The 12,958-nt window shown below is 37.5% G+C and overlaps 1 protein-coding gene across 2 annotated transcripts in view; it reads left to right on the top strand.

The window, feature by feature from the left end:
* The window catches only part of LOC108294081 (P2Y receptor family member 10), a 17,055-nt gene extending 6,053 nt beyond the window's left edge, over positions 1 to 11,002 (top strand). For both annotated transcript variants that reach the window (XM_017515826.2, XM_037733983.1), the window contains one exon: positions 7,258 to 11,002. In XM_017515826.2, the coding sequence (XP_017371315.1) occupies positions 7,271 to 8,293 (1,023 nt within the window). In that variant the 5' untranslated portion in view covers positions 7,258 to 7,270 and the 3' untranslated portion in view covers positions 8,294 to 11,002. The remainder of the gene's footprint in view (positions 1 to 7,257) is intronic.
* Positions 11,003 to 12,958: the final 1,956 nt, after the last annotated feature.

Raw genomic sequence — 12,958 nt, forward strand, 5'->3', positions numbered from 1 at the left:
GGGCTCCAGGTTAAGAGGAATTTGACGGTGTTTTAGTCATAACTTTGTGACATTCTTATTATCAGGAACATCCTTAGAGCCACACTTTGATTTTTCTTTTTGTTTTTTTCCCTATTTTTTTCTTCAACTTTAATTTAAAATTTATGGTTACATGTGCAGGATGTGCAGGATTGTTACATAGGTAAATGTGTGTTACAGTCTTTTGCTGCATAGATCACCTAGGTATTAAGCCCAGCATCCATTAGCTATTTTTCCTGATGCACTCTTTCACCCCATAGCCCTCAACAGACTCCAATGTTTGTTGTTCCTCACTATGTGTCCATGTGTTCTCATCATTCAGCTCCCACTTTTAAGTGAGAACATGTGGTGCTTGGTTTTTCTTTCCTGCATTAGATTGCTGAGGATAATGACTTCCAACTCTGTCCATGTCCTTGCAAAGGAAATTATCTCATTCTTTGTATGGCTGTATAGTATATAGAGTCACAGTTTGTAAGTGAATCCTGTTATTTCAGAGACGGTGGCTGACTTTTCTGCTTTTCTTGTTAGATTAAAACTCTATGCTGGTCATTCCCTTCAGGATTTGGCACTCATCAACAGACCCTTCTTTCAAGTGAAAAGACATCTCTATCAATGGTCCTAATCTTTGGAATAGGAAGTGTGTGCTCTGTAGCGAGCACTTCCAACTAGATACCAAGAGTAATTACTTCTGTAAGGCTGGTATTGGAGGCACTGGGAATTCTATTCTCACCTCTGTCTAAGTAATTCACAGCCACAGAAGTACTGACTGAAGTGAGGTTGTGGGGACATGTATGCCACCTCAAAGTGCATTAAAGAATGGGTAAAAAGTGAAGAAAAGAAAAAAATGGTTTTAAAAACTATTAAGAGAAGGGCAGGAAGGCAACAAAGAGCTAGAATAAGGTGCATAAACAAGAAAATTACGTTGGGAGCTGGAGAGACTTGATGACAAAGATCTAGCCGAGGGTGTAGGAAACCATGATTTTCTAGTAGTGAAAGGAAGCAATCAATGAAAGAGTATCCTGAGGGAGGTAAGAAGAGTGTGATAATTCATCTGGAGCAACAGGAAGGACCCCTGTGCTGGGAAGTAAGAAGAGCGCAGCTATTAATAAAATTGTGTGTGTTGGGAAAGGACAATAGATGAAGTTGATTTCTTCTCACCTAATAATCTTAATTTACTCTTTGAGCTAAGGGGTAAAACAAATAATATTCTGAAAAAAGTGGGAGATGGAGAACAGGAGGGAGAAAAAGAAGCTTTAGTAGAATAGTAAAGGGGCTGATTAGCCACCATGGGAATAGAAGGAGATACTAATTAGGCTCATGCAAAAAGAAGCTACAGGAAAAAATCTTAGATTGGAGATCATGAATTTCTACTTTGCCATTTAAAAAGTACACTGGTATTTTAACAGGAAAATTTAGCCATTTGGATAGTAAGAAAGAATATGGGCTATGGACTTAACCTGGGATTAGGGCCTTGCCAGGCTGGTGCAGCAGAAGAATGGAGAACAAAGAAATTGTGTATTCTTGTGTAAGAGTGGCTAATTTGGCCAACTATTTATTCTGGGTTAGACACAGGAGGAAATAAGATGAGGGAGGATGCTATGTGACGCTAGGAGAAATGGAGACATTTAGATATTGAAGATTTCTGGAAATGTATGATGCAAGTTAGTGTAGTCCAATTTGTAGTGAAGCTCAGTCATTATGTTAGAGAAAGAAAACCATTAGAAGAGTTAGGAATTGGTGAGGGTTGGCAGATAGCACAACACTGAAAACTACTGGAATAAGAAACAGGTGAATTAATTCAGATTGTCAGCAGAAGTGGATGCTATTAGTTGTTGCATATGAAGTTGATCTGGAAAAATGCAAAACTGTGATACCCTTTTTATAATATTTCACATTTTATAAATGAAATTATCTTTGACTCCTCAAGCAGTCTTCAAAATTGCTCAATTCCATATCTGACTTTTACTTTAAATTTTAATGTAATAGGGTGATCAACTATTCCCTTTGCTTTGGACTATCACAGTTTTAGCACTGAAAATACTATGTCCAAAAAACTCTCAGTCACAGGCAAACCTGAGCTGGTAGTCTTCCTACATACTCCCAAAGTGATTTGGATTCCCTGTGTCCCATTTTTTAAAATTCATCTTCCACAGGGTTGCCAGCATGACCTTTCTATTTTTTATTTATTTATTTTAAAAATATTATTTAGTTACCTATTTTTGAGACAGTGTCTTGCTATGTCACCCAGGCTGGAGTGGAGTGGTGCAATCTTGGCTCACTGCAACATCTGCCTCCCCGGCTCAAGCGATCCTCCCACCTCAGCCTCCTGAGTGGCTGGGACCACATATGTGCACAACTGCACCCAGCTAATTTTCATATGTTTTTGTAGAGACGAGATTTTGCCATGTTACCCAGGCTGGTTTCAAACTCCTGAGCTCAAGAAATCTGCCCATCTGGACATCCCAAAACGCTGGGATTACAGGTATGAGCCACTGTGCCCAGCCACCAGCCTGACCTGTCTAAAACACAAGTATGATGATATCACATATCTTCACAGAATCCTTTGATGATTCCTTATGAAGTGCATTAAAAATCTTTCATGATCCTGCCCACTCCCAAACCTGCTTATTAAAAAATTGACTTCCAATCTTTCTGTTCTATGCAGGTGTTATTTCTGCTCCCACAGAAATGCCATTGTTACCGCTTTCATGGAATGTTTGAAATCTATCATGGTTAGTTAACTTATGGCTACCTAGTTTCTATCCATAGGATATGTCTGACCACCTGTGATTTCTAAATTAATTCATTTTCTCTTTTCTCAGGCCTCTACAGGTATGGCTTTTCTGAGGTGAAAAGGATAGGTGTAGGGAATATTGATAGGTGCAGCCCATGTTAGAAGACAGTCTTTTAGGGAAATGGTAGGCAGCAGAAATGTATTTGTTGATATATCAAGGTTTTTTTTATTTGTGCTTAATCCTTCTAAACAGAAACTTTGAACTATTATGTAAGCAATTCAGTCCAATTATACTTTTTATATATTCTTTGAATGTTTACTAGGCTAGGTCCAGGCTATATAGTGATGAACAAAGGAGATCTTTTTGTGGCACTGACGGACTTACCAGCATAGTGAGAGTAATAACCAATAAACAAATAATAAAAACCCAAATTACAAATATTGATGCTACAAAGAGAAATAATAGAGAATGTGAGAGCATGTAATGCTATATAGGATTATCTAGATTGAGTTGGTAGTTAAGGTCTCTCAGGCCCAGACTGAGATTAAAAAGGAACAAGGTGTGAATTTTGTGACTTCTGCACAACTTATTTAACCTCTTTGAGCCACAATTTTCCCATCTGCAATGTGGAAATAATTATAGGATTCCTGTGAGGATGAATGAGATAATGAATAAAGTGTTCAGCCTGTAAATAAATGGCACCCTTAAATAAGTGGCAGTCATATTTAATGTTAATGTTAGAAATGGTATGGGGAATGAACTTTAGGGGAAGGACTGCAATGCAAGCAGTTCAGTAAGGGAACTGTTGCAATAGTCAATAGGGTTGATGACAGTAGCCTGGGTTAGGATGGTGACAGTAGAGGTGGAGATAGTTTAGAGAGCATTTTACATGGAAGGAAGGATCACTTGGATTTTTATTGTCCACGGGAGGAAATACAGTGGCAAGGGTCAGAATTACTCCCTAATTTTCAGCTTGAGTGTCTGGGAGAGGAGTCAGGGCACTGACTGAAAAGCGAAGCACAGACTCAGGAATGAATCACTAATCTCACATCCCTGTAAGACAGGAAACACAAATATGTCTAGATTGAAGGGGAGAGAAATTGGCAAGACAAAGGGAGCAAACTGCCCACAAATAGGCAACAATAGAGCCAGAGTCATAGAGAGACAGAGAGATGAAGAGAAAGAGGCAGGGGCAGAGAGAGAGAGAGAAAGACAGAGAGAGAGATGGAGTGGAGGAATAGAGAGAATACTCTGATTTTAGTCCTTCCATCCAGCATTTTCTTGTTGGTGGCTGCTTAGCTTCTCTTTTCTTATATTTCAGAAATGACACAATTGTCCACAGCAAGCTAAATGTTCCCTCTCTGAGAGCCTACATTTCGGCTCAACCTCTAAATAAATACTTCTGCCTCTTCTCATCATGTGGATTTTACATTTAATGGTCACTAAGAAGATTTGGCAGGGGGGACCGTCTTACCTTCTCTTCAGACTGAAGCAGAAAAGAGGTTTTTGGAAGGAAGTCATGCAAATCTCTAAGCTCACAATGAACTGTGAATTGCAGAGGCATAAGAACCCACGAGGCGGGGCGGGGGGTGGGGAACAAAGGTATGAACTTGACCACTAGCTTGCTGTTCTCGCATGATTGGGCTCCATTTTTTAACACGGAGGTATTAACAGAACATTCCCCTTTAGTAACTGAAACTTTCTACACCAGTGAAGCTAAAACAAATCGCCATTTCTTTTAAGTGCAAAAGTGGAAGTGTGACTGGACGAGGGTAGGGTTATGAACAATTCTCAGTTCTTGAAATTGTAATGCACTGATGCTCTTTCTTTGCTCTTTCACAGCCTGTGTGTGAACAATAGATGATAGTAGAAGTAATGCCAATACTGCAATCAAAGTAGGTGTTGGGGTGGGAACTGTGTTGCATAAGTAGGGACAGGTGCTTAGTTCTACTCTGACTGACTAACTAGAGGAATTCTAGTGCTATGTGATTATAAGTTCCTACTATGGGATTAGAATGGTTCTACCATAATGTGCTCTTCACATGCCACAGTGAAATTGAAATAATATTTTTTGTAGCAAGATGGATGGAGCTGGAGGCCGTTATTCTAAGTAACACAGGAGTGGAAAGCCAAAAACCAGGCGTTCTCACTTATAAGTGGGAGCTAAGCTATGAGCATGCAAAGGCATATGGAGTGATAGTTAAGACAGCCTTATTCTACTAAGTGGTTCCTCCTAGTCAGGGATAGGAAAGTGGCATAGTGGAAATACCATAGGCTTCAGAGAAAACCAGGAATGATAGTAAATCTTATCTTTACCATTTTTTGCTTTGCTATTTAAGGCAATTTACTGAATGTCTCTGAAGCTCAGTTTTTTCATATAGATCATAGGGTGATAATAGTTCCTACATCTTAGAACAGTTGTGAAAATTGAATTAAATAATATGCTTGAAAACTTCCATTACAGATTCTGGAATACATCCTTGATGGTCACAGCATGATAATTATTTCCTGTCTTTCTACCTGTGAGTGCCCCTTCCACCCTCCATTCTAAGTAACACATATATAAGCAAAATGACTGCCTATTTAAGACATATAACAAATAAGAGGGCAAATAGGGAGATGGAATAGAACAGGGGGAAAGTAAAAGTATTATTCACAGTAATAGCAGCTCATAACATCCACACTGTAAATTCATCACTTGAGGCTCTGTTTTTGTTATCACAACTCTATTTCCTGGAGCAGGACTTAACACCACCTAGGAAGCCATTCTGCTACTTATGGGGAGAATCTAAAACCAGGTTACTCCTTTGTTTTTTGTAAACTTACTTCAAACAAGCTTGAAATACAATAAATATTCCTTCAACATACACAGAAGTTATGTTTGTGAACTTTGTCTTGGGGAGAAAAACAAAGATGAGGAGAACGGTATACATGAAGGCAAGGCCCCTTGTCCTCCCATTTCAAGTCTCAGATCTTCCATTAACAGCTGTGTGGCCATTATAATCTCCTCTCTCTGGGCCTTGCTTCTCTCTCTATTATGTGGAGGCTGAATTTAATGATTTCCAAAGGTCCTTCCCAGTCTGAAATTCTACAAGATAGTTAAAGCAAAATGAGGAATCTGTTGCTCTCCTTACCATTCTTATCTGCAGGCAATCAGCATAATTCCATGCCCAGCCTCTGATAATCTCTAAAGATTATGCTACTCTCTATATACCTTAATATAACACATAATAAAAATAATACTAAATCATAAAATATGATTAAGAACGTCCAAAAAGAAGGAATCTCTTCATAATGATTAATGAATAAAGAAAGAATTACATTTTAAACTGTCTTCAAAAAGTGGTTTTAGTGATCCTGTTTTGCTGGTGCCCAAAGCAGTGTTTATTGTGATTGCTGGATAACTTGCCATGTCAGTGTTGCCATATCAGTGCAGGATTCTACTTAGAGGTCTTTTCCCCTTCAAGATTTCAAGAAGGAAAATACTCTATTTCAGCTTATAAATTCATATATTATTAAAGCTTTTTTATGTAAATTTGGATATCCAAGCCTAGGGAGGGATACAAACTGCAGAATAATTTCAGAGTCACAAGCTATTATGATAGAATAATGCGGCCACATTCTCAGGTCTTGAAAATCAGCCAGGACACTGACAATGCAGGCTTTCGGAGGTAGGACCATTTTCCAAGTGCTGGAGTTCCAAGATAAGAAGCCAGGGGCAGGGAATGGTGGCTAGTGTCTGTAATCTCAGCACTTTGGGAGGCTGAGGCGGGTGGATCATGAGGTCAGGAGATCGAGACTATCTTGCCTAACACGGTGAAACCCCATCTCTAGTAAAAACACAAAAAATTAACCAGGTTGCTTGCACACAGCTGTAGTCCCAACTATTCAGGAGGCTGAGGCAGGAGAATCACTTGAACCCCGGAGGCGGAGGTTGCAGTGAGCCGAGATGGCGCCACTGCACTCCAGCATGGGTGACAGACCAAGACTCTGTATCAAAAAAAAAAAAAAAAAAAAAAAGAAAAGAAAAGAAAAAGAAGCAGCAGCCAGGACCCAATGGGCAAAATGGCAGACAAAGGACAGGCAAGCGAACATAAAAGGTGAGCCTGAATTTCTACCATTGCAATTAGGTGTGAGTAGTATTCATTCTAACCAAAGCTTTGGACAAGATGAATTTGGAGGCAAAATAAATATACTTGAATGCTATGCTGTTTTTGCTGTGGTGAGAATAAAAGATTTAATATTTCAAGACATTTTTGCCTGAAAAATACAACTTAGAGAATCTGGGAGGGCAGTTGTGAGGCAATTTCATGGTTCCTTAACTATTACATAGGGTGACTTTGGATCAATACTGTATCTTCCTTGAGCCTCTAATTGTTTATCTGTAAACTGGTCTCTTCTAATTCTAATACTCTGTGCCTCCGTAAGTAAAAAAGAGAGATCTAGGTGTTAGCTAAAGAACTAACTAACCATTATGCTCTTTATTTTGTTTTACTTTGGACAGGAACTGTAAATCCATGACTTACTTTGATGAATATACTGAAACATTCAAGATGCTTAGCAACAGTACCAGCACTGCTGAGACTTACTGTAATGTCACTAATGTGAAATTTCAATACTCCCTCTATGCAACCACCTATATCCTCATTTTCATTCCTGGTCTTCTGGCTAACAGTGCAGCCTTGTGGGTTCTATGCCGCTTCATCAGCAACAAAAATAAAGCCATAATTTTCATGATCAACCTCTCTGTGGCTGACCTTGCTCACGTATTATCTTTACCCCTCCGGATTTACTATTACATCAACCACCACTGGCCTTTCCAGAGAGCCCTTTGCCTGCTCTGCTTCTACCTAAAGTATCTCAACATGTATGCCAGCATTTGTTTCCTGACGTGCATCAGTCTTCAGAGGTGCTTTTTTCTCCTCAAGCCCTTCAGGGCCAGAGACTGGAAGCGTAGGTACGATGTGGGAATCAGTGCTGCCATCTGGATCATTGTGGGGACTGCCTGTTTGCCATTTCCCATCCTGAGAAGCACAGACTTAGAGAAGAACAACAAGTCCTGCTTTGCTGATCTTGGATACAAGCAAATGAATGCAGTTGCATTGGTCGGGATGATTACAGTTGCTGAGCTTGCAGGATTTGTGATCCCAGTCATTATCATCGCATGGTGTACCTGGAAAACTACTATATCTTTGAGACAGCCACCAGTGGCTTTCCAAGGGATCAGCGAGAGGCAAAAAGCAGTGCGGATGGTGTTCATGTGTGCTGCAGTCTTCTTCATTTGCTTCACTCCCTATCATATTAACTTTATTTTTTACACCATGGTAAAGGAAACCATCATTAGCAATTGTCCCATTGTCCGAATCGCACTGTATTTCCACCCTTTTTGCCTGTGTCTTGCAAGTATCTGCTGCCTCTTGGATCCAATTCTTTATTACTTTATGGCCTCAGAGTTTCGTGACCAACTATCCCGCCATAGCAGTTCTGTGACCCGCTCCCGCCTCATGAGCAGAGAGAGTGGTTCTTCAATGATTGGTTAAAATTAAAATGTCTCTTTAATTATAACTTTGTTTGCCTACGTTCTTTGTCTTCTTTCAAAGGCCAGAATTGCCAACCAATTTCTTTATATGAACCTTGTAAACAGCAGAAATAAGTGTTTGTTTGTGTGATATTCATAGTCACAGTGGTGTGATGATGAAGGCAGAGTGTGAAAAATGTGAGAGAGGAAGGGAAAATAGATTTACCTGCTTCCTCTTTGAAATTCAAGATGCTTTCTTATTTAAGAAACCTAGATCAAGTTTTTACAGATATAAATAAAAGTTGAATAGTTTCCCTTAATTTTTTTCAATAAGTTATTGTTAATAATGCACAATATGTGAATTTTTCCTAGCATGTAAAAAAATAACTTTCATATAAACGCCTTTATTTCTGAGTGAAAGTAAAAATGTCTAGTCTTTCTAACAGGTAAATTTTTCTAACAGGAAAGACAGTGTGAAGAATTGAAGCAGTATGTGCATAAATTTCAGAACCACAAACCTCTTACTAAAGAAAAGGCATGGAAATACATTCATTCGTTGAAAATGTGTTGGATGCCTGTTGTGCTCTGGGTTGTCACTTTGTTAGGTACTTCTTTTTTTTGTTTGTTTGTTTTCATATGTTATTGGGGCACAGGTGGTATTTGATTTCATGAGTAAGTTATATAGTGGTGATTTGTGAGATTTTGGTGCACCCATCACCGGAGCAGTGTGCACTGCACCATATTTGTAGTCTTTAATCCCTCGCCACCCTCCCACTCTTCCACACATAACATCTCATCCGGCCCTCCTCATAAACCTGTGTAAGTTGCCAATACCAATGAATAAATGGAGCCTCAGAGAGGTTAAGCAATTTGTCTCAGGATCAATAGTCGTTAGCCAAAATTGGTCAAGTATAATACACCACAAATGCTTATGTTATTCCCTTGTTTTTGTTGTTACATTTATTAGGTCTATAATAAATTAATCCTCAATGATGAAGACACAAACTAAAGCTAAGCCAATTGAGATCAAGGCCATTTCAACATGGTTTGCCTATAATTCTCTAAAAAATCTGTATGTTGTGGCTTTCACAGGTCAAGCTTCAGGCTGCAAGGTCTTAAGTGCTAAATAGATGTGTTGTCCTAATGCTGTTCCAAGGTACAGAATCCTGATGATAAGGAGTATAGAAAACTCAAAAAATTAATTATTTCTTAAAAAAATGTGTATTTTAAGGCATGATACAAATCATACAAATCCCATAAGTAGATTTTAAAAAACCCTACAAAATAGAGTGGTAAACATTCTATAAAATGTTGAAATGTGTTTGGAGTTCACCTAAGCTCACTTTTCCTAAATAATACTATATAGTATTGTACACAAATTTGTTTTTAAGAAACTTTTAGGAAGATTTATGTGAGCATAACTGACAATATCTCCATTAGAAGCAAAAAGTATTATTACATCATAAATACAAGAAAACTGTATGTCCTTTTTCTGGCAATCTTTTTATCTTATTTTTTTCAAATGTTACGGGTGTTGCTTAAGCATCATTTTAAAGGATTTGAATACAAACAATCCCTCAGCTCATCAGTTTGAAATGTATGAAGCTCACTTCATCACTCTTATCTTTTATGTCTGCAATATAAATAGCATAGACATTTGTTGTGCAGGGAGGAAAAAGGAAATAGTAGCTCTCGGAATATTCATTTGAATAGAGTGGCTGTGGAAGAATGAATAACAAAAAAAAGGGATTTTTTTTTCAAGATCTCTCACTGGGAAAAGAAAGACTTATGCAATTATAAAGTAATTAAACTGGTTTTCCTTATACTTTATTAATCTGGATCTAATGACATTTCCTTAGGAGGGTTTCCAGATGTGCTTGCAGTTAATGACAACATTATCGTAATGACCACATAGACAGTCCTATTCTAAGGAGATAACTTGGGGAAAAACCTATTTGGAACTCCACATCCTGCCATGCATGTGGAGAAATGGAACCCCAGTTCTTAAGAGTCACACTTTATATTCCCTGCTTTCAAGTGGTTGACAAAAGGTAGTGCTTGAAGCACAAGATTTATGGAATAGTGAGCCAATTAAACAACACGCTTTTTATTTTGACTACCATTTAAGTGGAATTTTTGAGCTTTTTCTGACATGTGAATTGCAATGTGGTGAGAGAGAAAAACATAAAATCATTCAAGCAATTGACAATCAGTTCTTTAATTTTAAAGGAGATATCTTATGTAATGCCAAAAGAAAAGGTGACAGTGCTTCAGCTGATGATATAGCAGTGCAAGAAATCAGTGAAATTGTTTTAAGGTATTACAATAAACAACAATTTTAAAAGTTATTCCTATGCTTGTCACAATGACATAATTTGAGCCAAACAAAACATCAAAACATATATCCTTTAATAATTTTTCAAAAGGTCAAAACTAAAGCTAAACATTGCCCCCAAAATCTCTGCAAGGCACTAAGCAAAATCCACACAGAATCCATTCAGAATCTCATAATACTGATGAAAGATTATTTAAACTTCTGATAGTTTTGGTAAAAATGGAAAGGAATTTAGTAAAAATGGGAGAAATATAACCTTTGTACCAATTTATGTGACCTTAAATGCCATTTATGCGTAATCAGATATGCTGTTTTCTCTTTACATTTTAAAATAACTTAAAGAGTGTTATTGGTTAGCCAGGCATGGTGGTGTGCAACTGTAGTCCCAGCTACTTGGGAGGTTGAGGTAGGAGAATCACTTGAACCCGGGAGATGGAGGTTGCAGTGAGCTGAGATTGTACCACTGCACTACATCCTGGGTGACACAGCAAGACTCCATCTTAAAAAAAAAAAAAATAAGTGTTATTGGATTTTTTGTAACTCAAAGGACAAATGCTTGAAAGGATGGATGCCTCATTCTGTATACTGAGCTTATTTCACTCTGCATGTCTGTATCAAAACATCTCATGTACCCCATAAACGTATACACCTACTATGCACCCACAAAAATAAAAATACAAAAGTTGTAAATACTACCACAGATTATAGGTATAACATTTGCCACTTATCAAATAAATTACCATTATAAAGTAGGTATTCTGAAGACTGTACAAGAATTATAGTGCCAGCTTCTGCCTCTTGCGTGACCTTCAGGAAGCTTATAATTATGATGGAAGGTGAATGGAGAGCAGGCATGTCACATGGTAAGAAAGGGAGCAAGAGAGAGTGAAGAAAAAGGTGCTACACTCTTTTAAACAAACATCTTGCATTAAATCATAGAGTGAGAACCCACTTATTACCTTGAAGACAGAACCAAGTCATTCATGAGGGATCTGCTCCTAGGAACCGAACACCTCCTCGTAGGCCCACCTCCACCATTAGAGGTCATATTTCAGCATGACTTTTAAAGAGGATGAAACATTTAAACAATATCAGCACTAAGTACAAAGGAAGAGTAAACCTTCTTATTGGAAACCTTCTGTGTTAGGGGTGGAAAGAGAAAAAAGCTAAGGAGTGCCTAGTACTGAATACCATAGCTTGGCTAGAAATATAGAAAAGAGCAGTAATTAACAAGGCTGTAAAAGTTAGAAGTGTAGAATATGAAGGGCCTTAAATGTCAGGTATATAATTTGTACTTTGTGTGGTGAGGTGAGGCAAGATGGATCATAAAAATTGTGGAGATAAAAAAGCTTATACAGACCTTGAGAAACAATGATATGGCATAATAACACGGGCAAAAGCCTGCTGGCAAGTAAACACTATTGTTTACTCCTTCATTTTGAGATCTGGATTATCTAGATAATTTCACAGACATACATATGAATTATAAGAAACATACAACAGGAATAGCTGTCATTTATTGAATCCAACTATTTGGGGCTTTACATGGATCATCATATTTAATTTTCTTTTTTTTCTATTTTTCTTTTTTATTTTTTGACAGAGTCTTGCTCTGTCACCCAGGCTGGAGGTTGGAGTGCAGTGGGGTGATCTCAGCAGGCATAAGCCACCACACTCAGCCAGGGCATCATATTTAATTTTCACAATCCCATGAGGTAGATGCTATAATTAATCCCACTTTTCAGTTGTAAAGCACATACAGATAGTTTAAGTAACTTTTTCAAGTATACACAGCTAATAAATGGTAACGTCAGGATTTTTAACTCTGAAAATCGGAATCCAGAACTCATGTGCTTAACATGGTATTATTGGCCTACGTATTACTATAATACAATAAATTTCATGGGACATGTTAATACTTTGAAAATACTCTTCCCTAGTATCCAACATAACTATACAATTAAAATGTATAGTTATGATACTTGTGTTGTATTTTTTTATATTTTCCAACATTCTAAAACTTTGTGCACAACTATAACTTGTCAATTTACAATACAATTTAAAAAAAATAAACTAAAAATTTTAAACCCTCATTTTATTACACTCCTCTTCATAAATGTTTATTCTAGTCTCTTGTATGATTGCAAAGTTAAGGATAAATGTGAATAAATATACTATGGATGGTTTCAGCCATAAGTACATATATTTCTATTTGTAAAAACCAGAAAAATACATTGAAATGTTAAAATTTGCAACATTTGAGAGATCTGATTATAGATAATCATTATTTTCTACTTTAAATTTTTCTGATTTTTCTGAACATTTTTGGTAAGCATGCTATTTTTAATCAGA

Source organism: Cebus imitator, unplaced genomic scaffold (assembly GCF_001604975.1).
Source record: "Cebus imitator isolate Cc_AM_T3 unplaced genomic scaffold, Cebus_imitator-1.0 Scaffold561, whole genome shotgun sequence".
In the NCBI taxonomy this organism is placed as follows: domain Eukaryota; kingdom Metazoa; phylum Chordata; class Mammalia; order Primates; family Cebidae; genus Cebus; species Cebus imitator.